General features: G+C 40.6%; 1 protein-coding gene across 1 annotated transcript; it reads right to left on the bottom strand.

Annotated features, from left to right (window-relative positions):
* Positions 1–118: 118 nt before the first annotated feature.
* Positions 119–26,888, bottom strand: dazap2 (DAZ associated protein 2). Its single transcript, XM_059956105.1, has 4 exons — positions 26,731–26,888; positions 18,340–18,461; positions 5,822–6,022; positions 119–973 (listed from the first exon to the last, which is right to left on the bottom strand). The coding sequence occupies exons 1-4, from the start codon at positions 26,741–26,743 to the stop codon at positions 845–847; spliced, it is 465 nt and encodes a 154-aa protein (XP_059812088.1). The 5' UTR covers positions 26,744–26,888; the 3' UTR covers positions 119–844.

The raw sequence follows: 26,888 nt of genomic DNA, 5'->3' as shown, positions 1-26,888 counted from the left end.
AAATAGGCAGGCAATTACCCTCACCCTACAACAAGAAGTTTCAAAGCAAAATAACTGAGGTATTCTTCCACAGAGTTGAACTTGCAGTGAAATGAACTGGGCCATAAATACTAACAAATAAGTGCACTAGAAGCTTTTATTTTTACATATAGGAATTTAACAGTCAGAGCATATCAGAGAGAAAACTAGCATAATGTGATGATCCTTCAGAAAGTGAGCAAGATAGGAGAAATAATTGCCTCCCCTTCAATTATTTGCACAAGAATCCAAAAAGAGAATTCAGATGCATTTAACAAGTTAAAAATAAAGCTCAGATTTCCATAGACCTCAGTAATTAGCGCAATTAAACCCTTTGAGCACGGCATTAATATCTATCAAATTTGCAGCTTTTATTAAAATGAAAGATATTATCACTGTTAATTTTTCATGTTAACCAGCAATATACTGTACATAAAATCACTGTGCCGTGGTTACATGCAAAACCTTTGTAGCATTGCCAAATCAGTAGTGAAAATGGATTAGACACAGCAGTCTGTGATCTTGAAGTACTACTGGTTGATAAATGTTAACATTGAATCATCTTAATAAATGCTACTTATTGATTATTTAGGCTTTTTTGTTTTAATTCTAAAATGTTAAGGCACAAAACAAAGCAGTTACTTAGATTCAATTCAATCCATTTTGTTCTGTTAGCAGTTCCTCCTGCTGCAGAGGTGTACTACAATTTTTGATCATACAAAGTGCGAAGAGGCCAAGCTATCAAGAAAAGTCCATTGTTTGTCTAAATAATTGGTCTAGTTCATTGCTTCTTCCACTGTACGTTCTTGTTGAGGCCTTCATCGAATTACCAGATAGTGTAACCACCATCAGAACCTCCGGAAGCCCAGCTGCCCTTTTTCTGGGTTGCGATGACATTGCTACCCTGCATGGCTGCAATCTGAGCTGCATTGGGAGGACAACCAGGTGGAGGTGGCTAAATAAAGAAAGAAAATAAAGTGTGCTTTTAAACTTAATAAACATTGTTTGGTATGTATAAAAAAAGTCATCTTAAATTATAAACTTTTGAGTTTCTAATTTGCTTTTCTCTCCTATCAGAACATTTCCAGCCAGGCAGTCCCTTGTTTTCATTGGCAAAAGTCAACTGGTTGTGGAAACAACCTATTGTGAAGGCACTTTATGGTGGGGTAACAAGCAAAGCCTGATTTGAGCCATTTGATTGCATTCTGGCTGTACTTCACAACACTTCCTAATTTTGTGCATGACACTTGATCCACTGTCATTGTTCAGAGTGGTCTCAGTATGCCTCAAGACATTTAAGAGACAAGTTATTTGTGGGCGACATTTTATTTACCCAAAAAATGCTAGTGCCAGCAAGGAAGTTGAAACGAGTCTTCCATAGGGCTCATCTAAAGCACAACGTACGGTGATCCGTCATGCTAAAGGAGCCACTAGTCAAAGAATAACACGTTGGTTCAGTCACAAACCCAAAAAGCAGAGTGAAATTTGAAAGCCGCAAAGCTGAGAGTCTCCTGCACTGTTGGATAGTAGCATTATTGATTACATCAAAGTTTGGCGGCATCAATTTCAGCAAATAAACATATTTTGATAGCTCATCACATGCCCTAAAAGTCACAAATATCTGACATGAAAACCACCCAATGGTCAGCCAGATGTGCACTGAACTGACCGATTAAGGTTCAAAACTCATTTACACTGAGGATCACTGCACCAAACCAACACAAATATGAGATCAGGTGAGAGACCTAGGCTGCTGTAATATGAACTCAGTGATCAAAGTAAAAAGGTGGTCCTATAGAATGACTTTGCAGAATAGAAAGTTCAGAGAACAGGGTGGGATTAACTAGTCCTTGAAGTCTTTCCATTCTCTGCCAGGCATAAATCTAGCAGTCCAGCAGAATACTCTCCACCTGCAGTTCCTATCACACTCAAGAAGCCCAATGACAAAGCAACCCACTTAATTGAACATGAGAAAGCAGAGGAGCAGGACAGGTTAATTGGTCCTTTGAGGCTACTCTGCTATTCATTCATGCCTTCTGCCACAGTGCCACTTCCCAGCACTATCCCAGTATCTCTTAACATCCAGAAATGTATTGATTTCTAATTTAGGTCCTCAGAGATTGAGCCATTACCACTGCAAGGTAGAAAATTTCAAATATTCACCACCCAGAGAGTGAAGATTGTCATCTCTCTCTTAAACTATGCTGCTGCTCCTGGACTCTTCACCTATGGAAACATCTAACTTGTTAAGCCTTTTAATCAATTTGTAAGTTTCAATAACAATGCCTCTCATCTAAACTATCAAGAACACAGTCCCAGTTCATTCTCTCCCTGCATGGGAAACCCACCACCCCTGGAGACCGCCTCATGAATAGTACCTCATCTACTACCAATACAGTGACTGCATGTGTACCATCTGCAAAATGCAGTTACTTATCAAGCCTGGTTCCACAGCACCTCCCTAACATGCAACCACTACAAAGGAGGGCAGCACAACCTGCAGGTTGGAGACACAAGAGGCTGCAGATGCTTGAATCTGAAGCAACAAACAAGATGCTGGAGGATCTTAGCTGTCGAACAGCATCTGTGGAGGGAAGTGAGCAGTCAATGTCTTGGGTTGAGACAATCTCCAGGTTTCTCTCCAAGGTGCACACCTTCTCACCTCAGAAATACATTATCGTTCCTCAATTACTGTAGGATCCAAGTGCTAGGACTCCCTATGCGAGAGAACTGTGGAAGAAATTTCATCAGAAGGACAGCTGCAATCCAAGAAGGTAGTTCACCACAACTTCCTTAAGAGTATTTAGGTATGGGCAATGAGTCCTTGCCAGCAACATCATCATCCTGTTCAGGATATCAAAGGGGCTCACCTGGTCAGAGGAGCCGGTTTGGGTTTGGAGGAGCTGACCTGACTGGAGACCGTGCTGCTACCCTCTCCTCAGAAGCATCAGAGTTGGTGCAGAACAACCGTAGGAGATTGTCTCGGACATTTCACTTGCAATCACAAGACTCTGTTGGCCAGTGATGATGTAAGTTGTTGCAGGCCTGTTAACCGTGTCTGGTGGAGGGACAGACAACATGAGAGCTGTGTAGCCTCAGTTGTAGGGAGGACCAGGTCTCAAGCCTCGGGCTTGCCTCCTGCTGTACACCAGATAAGAGACACGGAAGTGCTACAGCGTGGCATCTGAGTTCAGCTGGGGCCTGGCCTCTCCTGTCGGTGCTGCCCTCGTGTTCGATCGATGGAATGACAGGCTGGATTGTATGCATCTGTATACTGCCAGGAGACGGTACCATTGATTGCTGGACATTGTCGCTCAGCGTCTTGGACCATATACATGGGGTTTTTTTGAGTGAAGATGCTTCTTTGCTCACTATTTTGAGTTATGTTTCTCACTATTTTTGAATGTTTGGTTGCTATTTTGAATGTTTTGCACCTTGGCCTCAGAGGAACTCTGTCTTGATCAGCTGTATCTACTGTATGTATGGTTTGACTGATAATTAAACTTGATTTGATTTGATCCCATAAATGAGAAAATAAAGACACTACATTACAGATTGCAAACTGAAATATTATGTCAGCAGTTGCCCTGTATTTTGACACCAAAAATAATTGGGAAAATAGAGTGCAATGGTAAATGACATTCAACATGAATTAAAGCAGTTGGGGGAAATATGGCTTTTACAGCACAATATGCAGAAATCAATGGAAAAGGCAAACATTGCTCAAGGGGAAAAGCACAAATCCCCAGATACGACAGCTGCCTCATACAAAACACTTGTCCATGCCTAGGTGGAGTATGGTGTACAATTTTGGCATAGTACCACACTCACAGAGGACACTGTGATCTTAGAAACAACTAGATCAGTGGATAGGTGCATTTAAGCAAGGAGAAAAGATTGCCCTGAGAACTTTACATTGGAATAAGGAATTTAAGATCTTCAGAGGAATAGAAAATTATTCCAGGGTATCCTAGAAGCCAGGTCAAAAAAGCTCCAGGCCAATAAAAGGTAAATATGCAGTTGAGTCAGAACATTTTCACAGGACGGTCAATGCAGAACAACCTACCCCCATAGAAATCAGAAATAGATGTTACAATTTCTTTTAAAAGAGGATAAATTGGTTTAGTACTGCTACATGCACCAAGGTATAGTCAAAACTTATTTTGCATATTGTACAGATCAATTCATTGTAACAGTGCATTGAGGTAATACAAGATAAAACAATGACAGAGTGCAGAATAAAGTGTTGTAGTGCAGGAAAAAGTGCATGTGCAGGTAAATAGGTAGGTGCAAGGCCCCAGTGAGGTATATTCCGAGGTCACAAGTCCATCTTATCATACTAGGAAACCATGCAATAATCTTGTAACAATAGGATAGAAAGGTCCTTTAGCCTAATGATAAGTGTTTTCAGGCTTTTGTATCTTCTGCCCAATGGGAGGGGTGAGAAGAAAGAAATATCCAGGGTTTGATCTTTGATTATGCTGGTTGCTTTTCTGAGGCAGCAAGAAGTATAAGCAGAGCCCATGGACTCTGCATAAGCTGGTTTCCGCGCTGGGACAACTCTCTGCAGTTTCTTTTGGTCTCATGCAGAGCAGTTGCCTTACCAAGTCGTGATGCATCCAGATAACATGCTTTCTATGGTGCACCGATAAACATGTGTCATGGTCAAAGGGGACACGTCACATTTCTTCAGCCTCCTGAGGAAGTAGAGGTGCTAGTGATCATTCCTGGCCGCAGTGTTAACGTGGTTGGACCAGGACAGACTGTTGGTGATATTCATTCCTAGGAGCTTGATGCTCTCAACCCTTGACCACAGCACCGCTGATGTAAACAGGAACTCTGCACTGCAACTCCTCCTCGCTTTCCCTGAAGTTAATGACCAGCTCTTTTGTTTTGCTGACATTGAGGGAAAGGTTGTTGGCTGGTGGCACAGTGACATCAGCACCAGACTCCGGAACAGAGGTTCCCAGGTTCAAATCCAGTCAGGCCGTTCCTGAGTACGCTTTCCATCCGTGCCGGGTTGAGTGTTGAGCTCGCAACTCGAACTCGTAAAATGAAGAAGAAAAATACTGCGACATATCTGTGTGAGGAGTGGCGCACCATAGTCTTTCATTCCGCGCCTTGTAAGGCATGAAAATGCCTGACGCTGGCCTCTCACGCCTGTTGAGTTGACGTCATCATCATCATTTGTAACACCATTGTCACTAGGCTTTTAGAAATGAAATGGGCTCATGTAGCTCTTTGAGACTAAAGAGAATGGTGTACAGAGTTGCAAGGGGAGGTTCGATATCCAATGACGTGTAACCATGCTTTTCTGGAACATGGTTCATAACTTTAAGAAAATCAGAGAAGTATTTCTCAAAGCTTTGCCACAGCTTTCTTTGCTCTGCATTATTTTTGTTTCTGCCTCCTGTAGGTTAATACATCTAGAGAAATACATGGGTACAGTTCAACACTGCCCCTTAGCATGTCGCAAATATTGCTGAAACTGATACTGTTTCAAATTTTTTTCTATGTTAAACCAAAGACAATATCATTTTTTTTATTAAAAGCACAAAGAATATCAGGCAATGCAGTACAGTGCATAAAGGTTTTCATTTATATTTCATTTTATTCCTGTAGATTAAGATTATTAGGCATCATCATTTGGGAGATCGTAGCTGCTTTACACTTGTAGCTGATTCTGTGTCAGAATACACCTATAAACTCACGTGAAATGCTTTCAAGCTAAAACCAGAGAGCACATTAGGTAAGGTTGTAAGTTGTACTGTGGCATACAATGCTAGCTGTCCATAATACTTACCGGGAGATTAGCAGTGGCTCCTGCCCCAAACCTGGCACCTGCATCAAATGCACCTTCCACGACCACAGTAGAGTGTGGAGGAAACACTTGTGGTACTGCATAGTACCTCACAGGCATGCCTGCCCCTGCTGGATTCACTTGCATTTGCGCTGAGACTGGCACATAAGGTGGAACATGGGCATATCCTGGTTGGCGTTGGATCTGAGAGGTAAACAAATTCAAATCAATTTATCATAAAGCTAAAATCTTGATATTACAATCCATTCGTTGAAAGTATACGGTACTGTGCAAAAGTCTTGGGCACATATATATAGCTAGGATGCCCAGGACTTTTTCACAGTACTGTATTTCTCAACGTGAAGTAGAGAGTTTATAAATCTGGCAGGAGCAAAGGATGTTGGGAATGGCAAGAGTGGGGCGTCACGGGAGGGGTGTGGGGCAGGTGCCAGAGAAGGAGCGCCAGAGGCAGTGGGGAGGGGGGTTCACAGGTGCAAACACACCTAGCCCTGATACACTGGGCAAGACCATTTGATTCCAAACAGTTAGTTTGTTCATTATTACAGACCGTCTCTCTGGTGCTTCTCACTCTCTCCCCGCTCCCTTCCCTTCCCCTTTTCCCAACCATGATTTCCTTCTCCCTGTACCCTTCCCAATCTCAGTCCACAATAGAGGCCCATTGCAGAATCAGGTTTATCATCACTCACATATGTCATGAATGTGTTTTCTTTGCAACAGCAGTACAGTGCAATACATAAAATTACTATAGTACCGTGCAAAAGTCTTGGGCACCCAAGCTCTATACGTATAGGTACCTAAGACTAACACAGTACTGCAAAAGGGAACAAGTCTGGATATACTCAGCAGGCCGACCAGTGTTTGTAAAGAACAACACATTCATGTATCATCTTCTTATGGAGGGTCTGTGACATAGAGGATAATTTAGAAATGGGGAGGTCCACCCAATATTTAGTCCCAATTTCCAACATTTGTGTTCTTCCATCTGCTCTTCCTCTGAAAATTCTGTCTATGCACCTTTCATAAAGTCATTGATAAAACTGGAGGCTGTAACTTCACTCCAATTGTAAACCAGAGAAACAAATGCTTTAGATTGAGCATTCCATAGTAAAACAGGACTAATGATCATATAGTAAAAGAGCCTTTTGAGAAGAGTGATCATAATGTGTGTGGAGCCAGGGGATGTGAATGAGATATTTAAAGGACACTTCTCACTTGTATTTATCAAGAAGGATGAGGAAGATCGCGAATTCAGAGAAGAGTGCGTTAATAGTCTAGAGCATGTCAGCCTTAGTGAGGTGGCGATAGAGGTCTTCAAATGTGTGTATAAATCCCCAGGGCTGGATGTGATCGACGCCAGAATGTTACTGGGGCTTTGATGGAGATGTTTGCTTCTGTATTAGCCGCAAGTGAGGTACCAGAAGGCTCGATGATAGCTAGCATTCCTAGATTTTAAAATGGCAGCCAGGCCAGTGAGCCTTACGTCAGTGGTAGGGAAATTACTGCAGACAATTCAGAGGGACAGATTTTATGTAGGAAAGGCAGGGGGTAGTCAGAGTTAGTCAGTATGGCTTTATGTGGGGGAAATCCTGCCTCATTGATCTGAGTTTCAGGAACAGCTTCTTCTCCTCCAGCTCAATAATTTTCCCCTCTCTTTTTCACTACTTATTTAATTTTCTTTTTTAATATATACACTTATTGTAATTTATTGTAGCATTTTATTATTATATATTGCAATGTACTGCGACAGCAAAACAAATGTTTCATGACACGTTGACACCCTCTGTTATTCAGGGTCAATCATGGATATTGTGTCCTGGCTGTCTGCTTGATACACAAACCAGAGCAGTAGGATATGGAGAGCAAGCTGTTGCCCATGCAGCAGCCTCTCCTTCTTCACACAGCTAATGAGTCCAAAGGAATGGCAGAGACCAATACAGTTTGGCACCAACGGTGTTGCAGGAGTTGCCAGTCAGTGTTGAACTCAACATAGTACTGCCTTAGGGACGCCAGCTCTGGGGTTTGAAGCCTTCCCCATGAGTGAGTATAGCCTCAAGGCAGCAAAGATTGAGATCAGAAAAATCTTCCTTCTCCTGGATGAACTTTCAACAACGACTGATGAGCCCCATCTGCCCAAAGTGACTGGTTTTAAGGTGCCAGTAACCCAACTTTACCCCTTCACCTGTCTGCAGAAATGGTTGCACTGGGCTTAGTAGCTAAACCACACATGAAAGCCAGGAACTGGATATATGCCAGTGATATTAAGTCTGATTCGGATTCTGAATGCTTTTTTGAGGAAGTAACTAAGATGATTGATGAAGGCAGGGTAGTAGACATTGTCAATGTGAACTTTAGTAAAGCTTTTGACAAGGTCCCATATTGTAGGCTGGCCCTGAAGGTTAAGGAAAATGGGATCCATTGCAAACTGGCTAATTGGATCCCAAATGTTTCTAGTGACAAAAGGCAGAGGGAAATGGTGGAAGCCCATGACTAATGGAGTATCACAGGGATCAGTGCTAGCACTGTAAGCTTTGATAATATATTAATGACTTGGATGTGAATGGACATGATTAATAGGTTTGTGGATGAACTGAAAACTACGGTGCTGTGGATAGCAAGAAGGATTATCAAAGCCTACAGCACGATAAAGATCAAGTGGAAAGTTGGGCAAAGCGTTAGCAGATGGAATTTAAGTGATGCATTTTAGAAGTCAAATGGGGGCTGGTGAAGACAGCACATGGCATGTCTTGGTCAGGGCATAGAATATAAAAAGCTACAATGTTATGTTGCAACTTTACAAAACACTGGTTAGACTACACTTGGCGCACTGTGTGCAGTTCTGATCACCACACTGTAGGAAGGATGAGATTTCATTGGAGAGGATGCAGAAGAGATTCACCAAGATGTTGCCTGGATTGGAGGACTTTAGCTATGGGTTCATTTTCCCTGAAGCAGAGGACCTGGAATAGGAAAAATTATAAGAGCCGTGTGTAAGTTTGTCAGATTCTTTGTCCCATGGTAAGGGTAACAAAAACAAAGTATAGGTTTAAGGAGAGAAGAAGGAGCTTCAAGGGCAAGATTTTTTTCCTAACTACAGAGTAGTTGATATCTGGAAAACACCACCAAAGGAGGTGGTGGATCAGACCCAATCACTACATTGAGGAGGCATTTAGACAGGCACAAACAGGCAAGACACAGAATGATGCAAACTCAATGCAGATAAATGTGTTTAGTGTAGGTGGGTAAAAACAGTCCGCATGGATGCGATGGACCTGAGGGACTGTACAACTCTGTGAGTCTTCTCCTCATCCTCATCTTCCACCACAGCAAACTCCACATCATCTGGCATTTCTATTACCTTCACTATATGCCCCTACTGGACACACCTGTCATTGCTCCTCCACCCCAAACCCCCATTCAGCTTCTGAAGGGACTTTCACCCTGGTTCATTCTTCTATCTACATTCACACCCCTTCTCACTACATCTTCAGATGCAAAGTCTTCCCTTCCCAGCACTCAGGGGCTTAAACAATCCTTGCATGTGAATTGTTGCTTCACCTGGAATTCTTCCAATTTAATGACCTGCACTCACCACTCATGATGTGGAACCCATTGCTGATTAGGTGACCACTTTGTAGAACACGCCTATTTGGCCCACCAAGCATCTGATTGTCACTTCAGTTTTTTTTTTAATCTCACACCCACCACTTTGTCTTTGATCTCTTGCACTGTTCCTACAGTAGACCTGATGAAGTGCATCTGGCTAGGCATGTTCTGGGACTCAACAATTACAGAAAAGCAGTCTTTTCAGTTTGTATCAGAACCGGCCAGACTTGAAAGATCATCAATGTGTGACTTTAACTCAGTTTATCTCCCTGGACAGTCATTGCCCGAGCTACTGGGTAGATCCAGTACTCTCTGGTACTTCAGATTTCCAGCAAAGGCAGTGTTGTGTCTCACAGTTTCAATGTCATTTCTCTCTTCATTCATCTCCCTCTATTGACCCCTGATCCAGGCAGATCCTCTGTGATTAATGAGCCTTCAGCACCACCACTGCACAGCATTCAGTCTTTCTTGGTCTCAACCCTATCATAACTATTTCTCACCACCCCTCCCCATTCTCTACCACTTAAAATAAGGTTTCTTAACTCTTCTCGTTTCTGATAAGAGGTTATTGCCCTGAAATATTAATCCTTTTTTTCTGTCTGACTAGCATTTTCTATTTTTATTTCAGATTTTCAGCATCTTAGATTTTTTTTTTTGCAAAAGACCTCTGAGATTTTTTCAGCACAACTGAACTGCCAAGTCATGGCGGCTCTCAGAATGAGCGAGATCTGGAGAAGGAATTTGAGTTTCTGGCCGAAGCCGGAGACTCAAAGAGAGGCAAAGGGAGAAAAACTGAATCTTATTATAATATTTCACCTCATAGCTCCTGTGACAAAGATTGGTCATTTAATAGCAGTGTTGCACACACCTAGGGGTGGGTGAGAAAGCAACAATGATTCAAATAAGCCTTGCCCTCTGTCCTTCTTGTTCTTTTTATGTCCTCCCTGCCTGTCATGGAAGAGAGACTGTCCAAATCAGAATCAACACCCAGGAGGGAGAGGAGGTGTATGATTCGATGTATGCGATAAATAAATTAAACTGAATCTGAGACAATGGGACAGAAGGGAAAATGAAAGAGAAATATGTACTTGGAATTAAAGAGGAGAGACAGGAGACAGGAGATGTTGGAATCTGGATTAAAGAACTGCTGGAGGAACTCAATGGGTCAGGCAGTATCTGTGGAGGGAAATTAACTATTAACATTTTAGGTTAAGGTGCATTATCTAGACTGGGAAAATGTCCAGATGACGCATCTTGACCTTTAAAGTCAACTGTCCATTTTCTTCCAAAGACGCTGCCTGACCTATTGAGTTCCTCCAGCATCTAGTTTCTTTGCATGAATCTAAAGACTACTACTCACATGGAAGTTAAACATCAATATGTACTCATGGGGATTATGTACTGTTATTTCTAAATAACTTTGTTAAAGCTATTTGTGTGACTAACTTTGCACAAAATACAGTCTACAGAATGCAATCAGTAAAAGTTTGTTTTTTTGCCCGGTTGTTTGGTGTTGCCATTTGCGCTATTTTTTTTTGTGCATGGGGGGGGTGGTTGGTGTTTTTTCTTTGAACGGATTCCATGGTCTTCTTTCTTGGTTTTCTTTGTTTTGTGGCTGTCTGGAGAAGACAAATCTCAGGATTGTATACTGCATACATACTTTGATAACAATAAAGGATTCAAAATACATTTATTATGTAAATTACACAATGATTGGACAAAAACAAGTTATAACTGTGATTACAACTGAAGATATTAATTTTAGTCCAAGTTGTTAAAAAAAAAGCTAGGGCACCTATTTATTTCAATGTTGTACACTGTAATTAAAGACTAATCTCAAGGCAAAAAAAAATATATTTGTGTGAGATCCAAAGCAAAGAGAAAGGCCAGAGATACTCAGCACCTCTGCAGGGAGAAGCAGAGTTAACAATTCACCTTTCATCATCAGAACATTGACTTCTGGCTGTTAACATAATCAGATGAACTGTCCTGCGACAAGCACACTGATACAATCACACAGAAGGCACACCAGCGTCTTAATTTTTTAGGAGATTAAAGAGGTTCAGCCTGTCACTGAACAAGCTTCTATAGATGTACTGTTGAGGTGTCCTGACTAGTTGCATCATGGTCTGCTACAGCAATTCGAATGCACAGGAGTACAAGATGCTGTGGAGAGTAGTGCACTCAGCCTAATACATCATGTGCACGTCCCTCCTCACCATTGGTAGTATCTACTAGAGGCATTGCCTCAAGGAGGCAAGATCTATGTTCAAAGATCTCCACCCTTGGGACCATGCCATCCTCTCAAAGCTGTCATCAGGCAAGAATTTCCTTCAATCATTCAGTCCTTGAACCAATCAGAACAACCTTAAGCACTACAGTTTAGCAAAACTCTGACAGATTTAGAACATAATAAATAGGAGCAGGAGTAGGCCATCTGGTCCATTCAATAAGATCATGGTTGATCTGACCATGGACTCATCTCCACCTACCTGCCTTTTCCCCATAACCCTTAATTCCCCTACTATGCAAAAATCAATCCAACCTTGTCTAAAATATATTTACTGAGGTAGCCTCCACTGCTTCATTGGGCAGAGAATTCCATAGATTCACTACTCTTTGGGAAAAGCAATTCCTCTTCCTCTCCGTCCTAAATTTCTACCCCGAATCTTGACTCGATGTCCCCTAGTTCTAGTCTTACCTACCAGTGGAAACAACTTTCCTGCCTCTATCTTATCTATCCCTTTCATAATTTTATATGTTTCTATAAGACCTCCTTTCGTCTTTCTGAATTCCAGCGATTACAGTCCCAGGTGACTCAATCTCTCCTCATAGTCTAACCCCCTCATCTCTGGAATCAACTTGGTGAACCTCCTCTGCACTGTCCCCAAAATAAGGAGACCAGAACTGGACGCAGTACTCCAGATGCAGCCTCACCAGTACCCTATACAGTTGCAGAATAACCTCCCTGCTCTTAAATTCAATCCCTCTAGCAATGAAGGCCAACATTCCATTTGTCTTCTTGATAGCCTGCTGCACCTGCAAACCAACCTTTTGTGATTCATGCACAAGCGCTGCTGCAATTTTTTACTATTTAAATAATAATCTGATCTTCCATTTTTCCTTCCAAAGTGGATGGCCTCACATTTACCAACATTGTACTCTATCTGCCAGGCCCTTGCCCACGCACTTAACTTATCTATACCTGTCTGCAGACTCTCCGTATCCTCTGCACAATTTGCTTTTCCACTCCATTGAGTGTCATCAGCAAACTTAGACACACTACACTGGCCCACTTCCAGATCGTTAGTGTATATAGTGAACAGTTGCGGGCCCAGCACCAACCCATGGCACACTGCTCACCACTGATTGCCAATCATAGACACACACATGTATCCCAACTCTCTGCTTTCTATTCGTTAACCATCCCTCTATCCATGCTAATACATCACCCCCAACTATGCATCCTTAACTTACGGATAAGTCAAGTATTTTTTTTCTTTTTAAAAAAATCAAAATGTAAGAAGTGGCGGCTGGGGAATTGGGGGGGGGGGGCAGTGAAGAGAGAGGGCTAAAGAACATAAGCTCCACTGGGAAATAATAGCTCAAGAATCATTCCCCATTCTCTCCATGTACACTGGAGCCAGCACAAAACACTATTTGAAAGCATGCCACCAAAACCAATTTGTGATAAAAAAATTTGCTGGTAAAATAGACAGCAACTTCAAAAATGAATGCAAACAATATTGAAAGAGGAACACAGCATTTGTTTTTGTACTGGCAATCCCACCTGTTTATCACCTATCCCCAATCCCTGCCTTACTACTAGCACCACTCCATCCCCAAGCAAGAAAGCTCACAGTTCTGATGAAAGTATCCACAATTCCCAGAAAGTACATGACCCCAGGCTGTAGTCGAATTACATAAACTGGAGATTCATTTCAGTGCATGTGACAGAAGCCTATTAGAACAAGTGCTCAAGGGTGGTAGTAGAGACAGCTGTGAAAAGCCAACAAACTTAACTAGCCAGGTACAAATGCAATTACTTTTCATTGTTCCTTAGAAAATCTAGCTACACAGAACATTCTGTGTTCTGTGGACCTCAATAGTATGCTCAAAGAACACTTCCATGATTTCAGGCTGGCTCATGCACTTTTAATCAAAGCTTCCATCAAAAGAAACGTTGTCCATCTCAAGGAAGAATGTGCTTAATTACTGTTTCATCTCATTTTCATCAACCATTCTTCAGAGCTACTAAAAAGGTGAAAAGCCTTTTGAATTTCTACAAGTTTACGACGTACAGGAAAGAGCATTCTGGTTGTATCCCAGCCTGTTACAGAGGCTCCAACATACAGTATCGAAAGAGGCTGCAGAGAATGATAAGCTCAGCCAGCTCCACCCTTCCCCACCATTAAGACAATCTTCAAGAGGCAGTACCTCAAGAAGGTAGCATCCATCATTAAGAACCCTCACTATCTGTGACATGCCCTCTTCTCATTACTACCATCAGGAAGGAGGTACAGGAGCCTAAAGACCCACACTCAATATTTTAGGAACAGCTTCTTCCCTTCCACCATCAAATTACTAAACAGTCCATGATCACTACCTCGTTATTCCTTGTTTATGCCTAATTATTTTGTAATTTATATCTTTGTAATGTACAATTGCAAAACAACAAATTTCATGGCATGCAGTACAAGTCAGTGATAATAAACCTGATTTCGAACAGCAACATAGTACCTGGATCAAAGTCATTGAAGACAGAAAACTGTTTTACAAGAAACTAGAAAACTTGACTAAAACTGTACATCCTTTTTTAAAATACTATCCAAACTGCCAAATTTTCCTTCTATCACAATGACATTACCACAACATGCATCTCACCTCACACAAACATCCTTATATTTGAGATAAACCTCATTCAGGAAAAAAAAACAATTTGTTCTCTCAAAAACAATGCTACCACAGGGAATAATGAGAGGTGAGATCCTGCCATTGCATTTGAACTCTCAGTAGACCAAGCCAGTAGCATATAACATTGTCCCATTGGTAACAGAATACAACAGGTGTGCAATGCAACTAAAGCTAACAATACGCTAATATCAGCAGCTAAAGGACCAGTGTATTCCAGCAACCTAAAAGGCATCAGAGATGTGTTGACTAGGTAGAAAAGGTAATTGTACTTGCCCAAAACAGAAGTATAAGAATAGCCAGGTTATTCAGTCTGTCTTTGGAAATCTACAGTTTTGGCATCTCCAGGATTTTGCCACTATTCCCCAATGCAAATACTATGCTAGGTACTGAAAATACCATTTCTGACATTACTCACGAACCTGTTTCTTACCAGATTGTACAGGCATCCCTTTGTCCTGCACTCGAGATTCCACTTGAAATAGTGTTCATGATCTACTATACCTTTGCTAGTCTATTTAGTATTGGTGAAGATATCCATCTTATTCAGCTCCTTTCAAGAATGATGAGTCCAAGATTTTCCAAACAGACCTTGGACACCGAATCTAAATTTCACTTGGCTAGTCTGATACATAAAAGAGATAAATTTTGCATCTCAGTGCCACCTACCAATGAGAAGGTTAGAGTGGGCAATTGCTCAGTTGTGTGCTATTTTGAGAGGTATAAACATGTAGAAGCACCCTAACATTTCCATAGAGAATTAATTTGCAGAATGGGGGGACTAATCAAGAAATGAATTGCTCATCATCAACACTTTTGTCTAAGAGCATACTTCCTGTTATGAGCAATAAACAAATCCAAAAGTCATGACTGTGATGCATGGTATAAAATTTCCTCAATTCAGCTGATACCCTTTATTTTTTATATTTGGAATCTCAAATATGCGAGACACAAATTCTCTCTTTAAGGAAACATTACAATCCCCCAGTTCAAAACACACCATCCTCATCCAGAATTGCATTGGTCAAAATCTCAGGAAGAATATCTTTGCTTGTGCAGAAACAACCAGACTAATGGGGCCACTAAACCACAAATGTCGAGTAATCAATATCACCAGTTTAAACACCTCCATCAGTCAGAGTCACAAACAAATAGTGTAGAGTACAAAAGCAATGTACAACATGATCTAACTGCTGGATTGTAATGTCTCTGCTGAACAAAGATGTCCCTGCATGCTTCCACAATGGCCCTCCCAGCATTTCTGCTTCTCACAGGTGGAGAGTATAGTGATAAACCAGTATCAATCCAATACTCTCACCAATGCTGTAAAGAAGCTTGTCAACTGCTACACCTCCCTTGACAATTAATAGTCCCAGGTCTCTTGACAGGGAACAATTACCTCCCATTCTCCTGCATCTCAGAAAATTTATTTCTGCTAAATGCTGGAATTTCAGAAGAAACTGGGAGCCATTGAGCTAAGATGGTTGTGGTCTGCACCTTTGGTAATATTATGTTGTAAGGCCTCAGGAGAATGAATGAAGCTTGTACAAGGAGAATTTTCGATACTAATGTACAGATGGAAGGGAGGTAAATGTCTGAGGAATGAGGGGCAGGGGAAGAAAGTGCTGGCTATTATATATAAATATGGATAGATACATGCACTCAAAAATGGTTATGAAAATTGCTCAGAGATGTATACTATACACACGTATACAGTACTGTGCAAAAGTCTTAGGCCCAGGTAAAAAACAAACTTTGTAAAGCAAAGAAGCTTTCAAAAATAATGAAATGAGAAGTTTCTAAATATTTAAAGATTGACTATAAAAAGCAGTCAACAGTAAAAGGCTAAAACAAAATTTTGTGACTACCCTTTAAAACTCAACAGTTCCTTTAGATACACTTATGTAGTTTTATAAGAAAATTGGCTGGTAGGCTTTTCCAAGCATCTTGGAGAACTTGCCTGTCTCACTTGCTTCTGTCTCTTCAGGTAATCTCAGACAGCCTCAATGGTGTTGAAATCAATTCTCATAGAGGGATCAGAAGTGGAGAGAGTGAGCAGTTTCAAGTTCCTTGGTGTCAAGATCTCTGAGGACCTAAACTGGTCCCAATATATCGATGCAGTTATAAAGAAGGCAAGACAGCAGCTATTCTTCATTAGGAGTCTGAAGAGATTTGGCATGTCAACAAAAGTGCTCAAAAACTTGTATAGATGTACTGTGGAGAACATTGCATAGGACCAAAGAAGCTGCAGAGGGTTGTAAATTTAGTCAGCCCTATCTTAGGTACTAGCCTACAAAGTACCCAGGACATCTTGAAGGAGCAGTGTCTGAGAAAGTCAGCGTCCATTATTAAGGACCTCCAGCACCCAGGGCATACCCTTTTCTCACTGTTACCATCAGGTAGGAGGTACAGAAGCCTGAAGGCACACACTCAGTGATTCAGGAACAGCTTCTTCCCCTCTGCCATCCAATTCCTAAATGGACATTGAATCCTTTTTTAATATATTTTTAATATATTTATTAGTATTTGCACAATTTTTAATCTATTCAATATACATATGCTATAATTGATTTACTTATTTATTTATTTATTTCTTCTTTAAGCTTGAACAGCACATCTTGAAACTCCAGTCTGCCATGAAATTTCAGCTTGGGAGAGACCTTGCTGATGCTGGATGACTACTTTGTGTCTTGTTGCTATGCTCTCTCTTGCTCTGGTGTAAAAATTGCTGACCTGAAGGTTAAACTGTCACATCTGCTGCACCCTCACCTTTTAGCTTGATTGGCCTTTGCTCAGTTTGATTCCTTTTGCACCTGTTTCTGTTTCATTTAATTAATTTAGTTCATTCAACTCAGTATCATCAATCAACAGCATCCTGCTTGTTATCTTTGTTTAATCATTCACTGGGCTGTATACCTACAAAGTCATCAAGTTTTTATTTGAAAAGTAATCTATTACTTAATATGTTACTTTCTATAATAAATAACAAAAAAGTTACTTTAGCATTTAATTTTATGGAAATGAATGTTTGGAAATCTAAAACTTGTCCTTTTCTGCTGACACATTAATGCAGAAGACAAAAATAAACATCTAAAATATATATGAAAATCTAGGGTGCCCAAGTCTTTTGCACAGTATATACACACACAAAATTTGATCTGTAACAGTCCATCATCTCCTCCAGGTTTAATCAATTTATACTGACCACATGAGCTTTAACATTATTATTCATAAGGATATAAGAAATCGGAGCAGGAGTCGGCCATCTGGCCTGTCGAGCCTGCTCCGCATTCAATAAGATCATGGCTGATCTGTCCGTGAACTTAGCTCCATCTACCAGCCTTTTCACCATAACCCTTAAATCCCCTACTATGTAAAAATCTATATATGGGTTGTAAATATATTTAATGAGGTGGCCTCTTCTGCTTCCTTGTGCAGAAAATTCCACAAATTCACTTCTCTCAGGGAAAAGCAGTTCTTTCTCATTTGTTTTAATTCTACTCCCCTGAATCTTAAGTCTATGTCCCTTAGTCTTGTCCCCACTGCCATTGGAAATACTTTCCTACCTTTATCTTATACAGTATATCCCTTTCAGAATTGTATGTTTCTATAAAATCCGCTTTTATTTTTCTGAATTCCAGCGAGTATAATCCTAGGTGACTCAATATTTCCTCATAGTCTAACCCCCTCATCTCCAGAATCCAGCTGGTGAACCTCCTCTGCACCACCTCCAAATCCAATATATCTGGCTCTCACGGTTACTATTGCCACAGGCCAATGCTCCCTCATGACCCACTCCTGGCTCAAACTCTACTCTGCAGTTAAGTTCCCCTCAACCTAGGAGTCAGGAGTAAAGGAGCTAATTTTCTGAACTACAGTATGATTTACCATGCTATTGATTAAACAAGGCACCGTGGTAGAATGAGCTGGAATTGCATTACAGGATGTCATCCCCGTGAAAAGTTGACGCAAACTAGGTTGCTCACCTCTGCATAAGATGGAGGTGGTTCAGTATAAGGTGGTGGTTGAGGAAACTGAACAGTGGGCACATACTGGGGCTGAACCACAGCTGGTTGTCTGGGATAACTTGCCTGCCGAGGATATGAACCTAAAACAAAATTGGGATTGGGGCGGGAAGGGTAAAGAAATTCAAAACATGAAGACATTCAACTGTGAACATTAAGACTTTACATTTGAAAAATGATACAGAACTGATAACTTCTCAACCTGCACCCATTATTTTTCAACATATAGGTAAGGGGGAAAACATGCCCCTGTGAAATTAGCATACATTGTGGAGAAATTGAGATAAATCAGCACAGATATTTCCCCACACCCACAGAAAAAAATTAGCAAATATGTCAAATAATGGTAGTGAGAGTGTGGAATGAACTTCTCACACAAATGGTACATACAAGCTCGATTTCAACATTCAAGAGAAGTTTGGATAGGCACATGGGTAGTAAGGATATGGAGGGCTATGGTCCAGGTGCAGGATGGGAGGAAGCAGTTTATATGGTTCAGCACAGACTAGATGGGCCGACACGCCTGTTCCTGTGCTGTACTTTTCTATGACTATGACTTTCTAATATCAACTGTATTTCAAGGTGTCAACCTGACTAGCAATACAGCAGCATTCCAGAAGCCAGGAGTGAACTTCACAGCAGGCAAAAGGGGAAAAAAATGTAACGCAGATCACAGCCATAACAAGCCTTACAAAGGTATCCAGAAACAGCCGAATTTCTGACAAGGGGAGAATACAAGAAAAATAAAAATCATCACCAGCGGTCCCCTTTTTAGAAAAATGCATTATTATATTTTAAAAGAAAGATGGCTGAGTGTGAATTGACAAAAATATTTTAGGTGACCTAAGTGCCATTTGATAAACTAATAACAGCATCATAATGAACTACAAGAATCAGAACTTGCATTTTGATTTTACTAAGAAACATCATAACCATTGGTTTTCAGAAAATTATCACAGTCAACATCTGATCCACCAGCACGTTTTGCTCAGCTTTTCTTAAAAAAAACACACCAGATGTTATATTTGTTAAAAATAAACCAATGTTCTGCATGAAAGGGCCAACCATAGGAAAGATGCAGCAGCTTCACAATACCTCTGACACATTATCACAGATTGGCACATTCCTTTCTTATTAGCTGCCAGTTCAGCTTGGGCAGGAAACATAGAAGTATGTACCTTTCTGCCCTCTACTCACTTTGAGCATAGATATTGACTAAGCCAACACAGTTGTGCAGCAGTCAGTGCTGCTGCCTCAGCCTCAGAGGCTTGGGCTCAATCTCGACCCTAGGTGCTATGTGGAATTTGCACATTCTATCCAAACATCTCTTGAAAGCCTCTAATGAACTTGCCTCTACCATCATTCCAGGCATCTATGACTCTGAGTAAAAACTTAACCCTCATATTCCTCTTGAGCCAACCCCCTCTCAACCTCAATGCATGCCCTCTGGTATTAGACATTTCTACCATGGGAAACAGGGTTACTCAGATACTCTCTGTCTACTCTATCTATGCCTCTTGTAATCTTGTAAACCTCTATCAGATCTCTCCTCAGCCTCCGGTGCTCCAGAGAAAACAACTCAGGTTTATCCGGCCTCTTGTGATAGCACACGCCCTCTAAACCAAGCAGTATCCTGTTAAACCTCTTCTGCACCCTCTCCAAAGCCCACCTTCCTGTAGTGAGGTGACCAGATCTGTATGCAATACTCCAGATGTAGCCTAACCAGAGTTTTATAAAGTTGCAACATAACCTCTTGACTTTTGAACTCAATGCCTCAACTAACAAAACCAAGCAATCTATAAGCTTTCTTAACCACCTTCTCGACCTACGTAGCCACTTTCAAGGAACTATGAATTCTTAGCTATGTACTTAAAAGAAAATTCAAAACATGAACACATTCAACTGTGAACATTAACATTTTTCATTTGAAAAATATTACAATGGATTCTGATTAATTGGGACACATTGGGACAAGTACATTTTGGCCCAATTAAATGTGTTATTGACAAAGGAAATCATCCAGTGTAAGCATGGTGTAGTGTCCAACAGCCAGATAAGTACACACAACTGACGCTAGTTAGAAACTGTTCGGCAACAGTCTCCTGTCCCAATTAAGTGACAGTGTCTCCAATAAACAAAGGGATCCTGGCTATTTTCTCAATTAGTTTTTATTCTTTAAAGGTTGTCCCAACTAAGTGGCTGCCCCAATTAACCAGAATCCACTGTATAGAGCTGACAACTTCTTAACCTCCACCCATTTATTTTATATATAGGTAAGGGGAAAAACGTGCACCTGTGAAATTAGCATATACTATGGAGAAATCAAGATAAGCAAGTAGATATTTCTCCACACCCACAGGGGAAAAACTGCAACCTTGAGTCAGTTCCTCTGTTCAGTTGATAACCTGTATCCTTTTGACAGAGCAGGGATAGATGATCAGAATATAAAACCAATAGAACAGAACACATATATTGTTGATGCCTTGTTGTATTTTTGCCACAAATAACTGAGTTATTTGAACTGAACCGCCTCTGTCTTATTGAAAATGTGACAGAACTTGGAACAGAGAAATTGTTTCAGAATTCTGTTGCTGGGCACATGAAGGATGGAGCCTATTGTAGTCTAAATCTCAAAAGCATAGATGGACAGGACCATAAAATTGTACCAGGTCTGACATCTTCATATTTAATCACTCTTTTCCTCAGAAGGCCAAAGGTTGTGTTGATGTACCTGAAGGAGATGGTGAATTTCGTTGTCAATTAACACCTTTTCCAAGAGGTGTCTCAGAGATGTGGGAATTTTCCAGAGTCTCGTTATGAATCTCTGTTGCCAGAAGGCAGTGTAGTTCAGTGAGGACATACTGATAGGACACCCTTGTTTTGCAGGATGTTCAGTCCAGGGCCCATACTTTTGTATGTCTCAATGAATGAATCAACAATGTCTTGGCGCTCCACGCTGAACACATGCATATGCAAACATCAGCTGCAGACAACAAATCAACACTGAAGTGGGGGTAACTGGCTCTGGAGGGGAGGGTGTGTTGGTTGAACAATTTCCTTTCTTGCAGATTAGTTTCAGTACAGCAGGAAGCAAGTTGGAGACAAGGGACAACAATGCAGGAGGAAGGATTGAGAAAAAGTTGGAGCAATGCCACAACTTTATATCACACCAATCTGCACTGGGATTTTAGTTCTTTATGGCAAATATACAATAAGGCTCTAGAGTTATCAAGGATAAACGTTATTTGCCATACACATGTATTAGGAATTTGCTGCTGTGGTGTGTTGGCACAACATGCAACAAAAACAACATTCATCTACTATAAAGAATAAAGAAATGCAGTGGATTCTGGTTAATTGGGGCAGCCATGTATTTGGGACAATTCTTAAAGAATAAGGACGAATTGAGAGAATAGCTGGGATTCCCTTTGTTTATTTGGGGCACTATGCTGCTTAATTGGGAAGGAGACTGGTGCCAAACAGCTTCTAACTAGCATCAGTCACATGAACTAGTGTGGTCATTAGACACTACACTGCTCAGAGCAAACAGTTTTTAAAATAGCACCAGTTGCATGTGTTTGTGTTCAAAAAGCAGTGATTTTTGTTACTGATAGTTATTGAGAAATAAGCAGTAAAACAACTCAGAACTGTTTTGCTCCCTGCAGTTTCAAGTACTCAGGCTTGGAGATGCCAAAAACAGCCAGGAGTGAAAATAAAACAATTTCACTACTTCAATGAGTTAAGAACTACAAACAATTTGAAGGTATCAACAATCATCATGAATGTTACAATGAAAATTTGGAGGATGCAATGCAGTCCATTATCTGCATTAGGTGCCTGCACTAATTTTGTTCATTTATATTCAATCAAAAGAACAGGGCAGTGTGTTGGTTGTCTGTCATGTCCGACAATGACAGTGAAACCTGTGCGAGAGCTTTTAAAGTGGAAGTGCCATTGCACTGGGACAGTTCCACTCTCTTGACCTCAGAAATACGAGTTCAGTGTTACAAGAAGACATCACAAACTGGGGTCTACCTTGGTTGTAGTGCATGACCATGACTTCTTCTGTGTCTTGTTATGCCCTTTGTTCTCCACGGAGCATTGTAGAACTGCCTTCCCGGCCATTGGATCTCACTCTTACTCTCATCCACCCAGTCCGTCAGAGCTAACTTCACATGCTAGGACAGGCGTGTCCCTTTTTCACTGGGTATGAGGCCCGCCAGCTACCCTCACCTGGTTTAGCCCACCTGCCAAAGCGGTGTACCAGGGTGTGTCTGCTGTCACGTGCTAACAGCTATTTGGAGCCACAGGTGAGAGCTAAGTGTCCAGTGGGGACCAAACGTAATTGTGCTGCCCCAGAATGAACACAAGCCCCTTCATCAGAGGTGCTACCCTCCCCTGGATACCCTATACATCACAGCAAACATGGATGAATTCCTCCATTGTTACTATTAGGAACTAAATCACAGTTTTATAATAATGTAGTCGCATTGGTAGCGTTCTAATTTGTTCAGTATTTCATTTAAATACATCATTTGCTCTTCAGCTAAATGGTACTTTGTCTTTTTTATTCCTTTGTAACAAGTTTATGAAACTTTGGCTAATTGGGGCAGCTACTTAACTGCGCCAAAATGTACTGGTCCTGATATGTCCCAATTAACCAGAATCCATGGTATATAAAATATAAAGTTAGAGGTTAAAGTACAGATATGGAACAAAATGTGCAGAAACACCACCATATATTTACAATGTAAACAGCATTATAAAAAGTGGTTTAAAGTATTTTGAGTACATTGCAGTGACTGAAATTATAGATGGAGGGGTCTAATTAGAATGGTTGATCAGATTAACTGCCTGGATTTTAAGATTGTGTGAAATTTGTGTTTTAATAGCCCTATGGCACTTATATAGATGCTGTGTTCTATTGGTCCCAACTCTTCATTCTGGATTTCCTGAGTTTAAAAAAAGCATTTTCTTGAAACTGCTATTCAGTGAGGTAAACAGAAAGTGAAACTATAAGTACTGGCCACTGGATGGAGTTGCTGTTTTGTGCAGAGAAACAAAATGGATAACTAGTGAATGGAAATTTTAATTCTAACAGTATGCAGTGTTCCCAGATTAGGTGGAGCATTTTGCAAGTTGCAGAGCAAAACTATCCACAATTTGATCCAATAATGGGGGATTCAGGGTTAACAATAAACTGGATCATTATTAACAGTTTGTCTTGGTTATACAAAACAAAACAAATCTATTGTTGGAGCAGAGCGGAGGAAATTTTACTCTGGGCTGAATTGACAAAAATTCTCCCTCATGCTGAAATTTTAACAGCCAGCTGTTAAAACTTTGCCATCTAGGCAGGATTAAAATCAGGACCACATATCTAAAACAGTTTGATAATTCAGTCCACCCACATCTGATCCTTTACTAGAGTCAATTAGAAAAAGTTGCATTTCCCCTTTGTGCTATACAGTTCTTTCTTCCTCACCACCTTTCAGGCCCAAGTTCAGTTCATTCAAAATACTATAGCGATCTTCCATTCTCTGGCTCCTTGATTATAGGATGACTTAAAAGCTTGATATTTGAAAATTGCTTCTTCCTCATGAGAAAATGTCTGCACTGTGTTTTGTACTTTGCTCACAATACCACGGTTATTGCTCCCACATTTTCTTTTCAAAAATCACTTCCTCCATCCTGTAACCTCCCTATATTAAAAATAAATAAAGACTCATCACCTGCAACTCCAATTCTAGGTGGTCAAAACTCTGAAGTCATTGTATCCATCAACACTGTAAATCCTGTGGGCATTGTATCACAAGACATTTTGTTTTTGTTTCCTTGTGATATACCCAAATCCCTCTAGGTATTTTTTGCTTTAAGTCTTGTTGCAAGAGGATACTGCCATGGCAGAGTAAAATGGTATTTTCCCTCTGGAGAAAAATAACTAATTCACAGGCATATGGATGACGTAGCTGATGGTTAAAGAACCACAGTAAAATGTATTTGCACTGCTCAGTGACTTAACTTAGAAGCAATAAGTCACTGCACCAATGTGGCAGGTTTGAATCAGAACAAAATATTTAATAGTTATAAAATGTAAAATATTGAAAGCTGTCACAAAAATATTGAGTGTGGTGTGGAACGTTGGCCAGGCCTACCCCATGTGTTAAAGGCAAAACAAACCCAACCACATTAATCATTACCCTATCAATCTGCTCCCAAATGTTATTTTGAAAGAAGCATCATAAATAAACTGACAAAAGCTCAGCCTGGGTCAGGTCTCATTAGGGCTTTGGTACATGGACAAAAGACTAGAATTCCAGATGATCTACAAGGTTGTTGGTGGACTGGGTTACAGGGAGAGTCTCAACAGTCTAGTACTTTTGTTTTCCTTTAAAGTGAGTGAGACTAAGGGGTGAGATTATAAAGGTGTATAAAGTAGATGGAGTGAATACACTCAGTCTTTTTCCCCAGGATTGGTGAGTCAAGAACTAGAGGGCCTAGATTTAAGATGAGAGAGGTGAAATGTAATAACAACTGGAAAAACAATTTAAAAAAATCAGGGTGGTACATATATAGAACAATCTGCTAGAGGAAGTGGTTGAGACAAGTAAATGACAACATTTAAAAGGCAATTTGACAGGTACATGGATAGGAAGGTTATGGAGGTTTAGAAGGTTTTGGACCAAACATGGCCAAATGGAAGTAACTTAGATGGTCATCATGGCAAGCTACATGTGCTATATGAATCTGGGGCGATAATGCTTGCCTTTGACATTAAGACAGCATTTCACCAGCGTTTAATCGAGACAAAGCTTTTCATTGTATCTTGGTACATGTGGCAATAATAGACTAACATCAATTGAGATACTAAAGAAACCTAGTAACCTGGTCAAGGGAGAAGGGGTGGGTATGCTGAGAAATTCTGCACTTCTAGAGTCTGTCATTCCTTGCGTAAAAGATGGTGGTTGTTATTGAGGACCTGTCACCTCAGTACTGGGGCATTTTGGAGGAGGTTCCTGATGGCACTGAGCCCAGCTCTTTCAATAATATTCCATATTCATTGAAGAATGTACATTATTCTTTTCCATTCACCTTTTCTCAAATATTGTCTGATTTAGGCAAATATCATTATCACTTCATTGTCATTGTGTTAAGATTCTTGAATTTCCCACCGAATAGCACTGGGGGAGTATCCTCGCCATAAAGATGGCAACATTTCAAGAAAGCCCACCATAACATTTTAAAAAGTTAACTAAGAACAGGCAGTAAATTAAGTCACTTTCAAGGATACCCACATTCCAAGAATTAGTAAAAAATGTGAAAAATAAAGCAAATGATTAAGGAAAGCAGGTTATGAATTGAACCTAATAGAAGAGCACTGTACCGCAAGGGCATGCATATTGTGAAATTATGTCATAGAAATTATAGAATTTTCCTGTGGACAAATTGGCTCCTGTTTTCTTACATTACCACACTGATTACACATCTAAAGTGTAAAATAGCTGTAAAGTCTTCTGAGCTGGCTGGAAGACATGAAACATTGTTCCAGGAGCACAATTTATCAGTTTACTATGTATCCAATAATTACTCATTAGTAGCCAATAGTATAACCTTCCCCCCCCCCCCCCATACAAGCTGGTGTACAACTATGAGTGTTGTTTATTAAGTTGTATGCATGTATGCACACTGGGAGAAAAGTACAAAAAAATTAGTGTTCTCATTCTCATCCTTCTAGTACGTGCACACGTACATTTAGAAATCACAGTCAGCTACGATGATCCTCCCTGTCGATGTCGATTATCCTTATCGTCCATAACAACACTAGATAGATGCCAAGAGACACTTCCTTCCTTCTCAGAAAGTCATCAACATGGTTTCAGATTGGAGACCCTTCTCATTTGACCCTATTCCTTTCTTTGCAGATGCTACCCGACCTGCTGAGTCCAGTCTGTTTATTTTTACTTCAGATTTCTAGCATCTGCAGATTTTCCCCCCAAAGGGTCCTCAGGGGAGAACTGAAAAAAGCACAACAATGTTCTTCAATGGCTAAAAAAGAAGTTGCACATACATTCATGTCAAACAGGCCACCAACTGCAAAAATAAACGTTAGAAACAATGTTCGTGCAAATAACTCAAACAAAGGATATTATTCTCCAGCTGTATTTATCTCATTTATAATACGCTTTATAATCTAAGCAGGGAAAATTTCAGCTGGATCAGCAGAGTCGCCCAACGCTAGGCGGCACAAGGCTGAGCAACGAGAGAACTACGGATCGCACAGACCCCGATTATCTCCGATCCCTTCCTCGGTAATGAGGCCGTACTGTAATCCTGATAAATACCACACGTTACCTTTTTTATTCATTATGCGGCAAAACACGGTAACAAATGGCGGCTTCACAGATTGTCGAGATCAGAGAGTTTGTTGCTACCTCGTTCGCTGCTTCGCTCTTACTTCCTTGTCAAGATTACGTGCAAAATTTTGTTTGACGCACGGAAACGATCCCAGA

Source organism: Hypanus sabinus, chromosome X1, assembly GCF_030144855.1.
Source record: "Hypanus sabinus isolate sHypSab1 chromosome X1, sHypSab1.hap1, whole genome shotgun sequence".
In the NCBI taxonomy this organism is placed as follows: domain Eukaryota; kingdom Metazoa; phylum Chordata; class Chondrichthyes; order Myliobatiformes; family Dasyatidae; genus Hypanus; species Hypanus sabinus.
Note: the sequence above shows the minus strand (reverse complement) of the source record. Positions and strands in the feature narration are given on the sequence as shown.

What these genes read in the sequence shown, in the direction of transcription:
- dazap2 (XM_059956105.1), bottom strand. An exon ending in CACCTCCATCTTATGCAGAG is followed by an intron (nt 6,023 to 18,339) that starts GTGAGCAACCTA and finishes TTTACCTCTCAG; the next exon opens with ATCCAACGCCAACCAGGATA. An exon ending in GAGCCACTGCTAATCTCCCG is followed by an intron (nt 974 to 5,821) that starts GTAAGTATTATG and finishes TTCTTTATTTAG; the next exon opens with CCACCTCCACCTGGTTGTCC.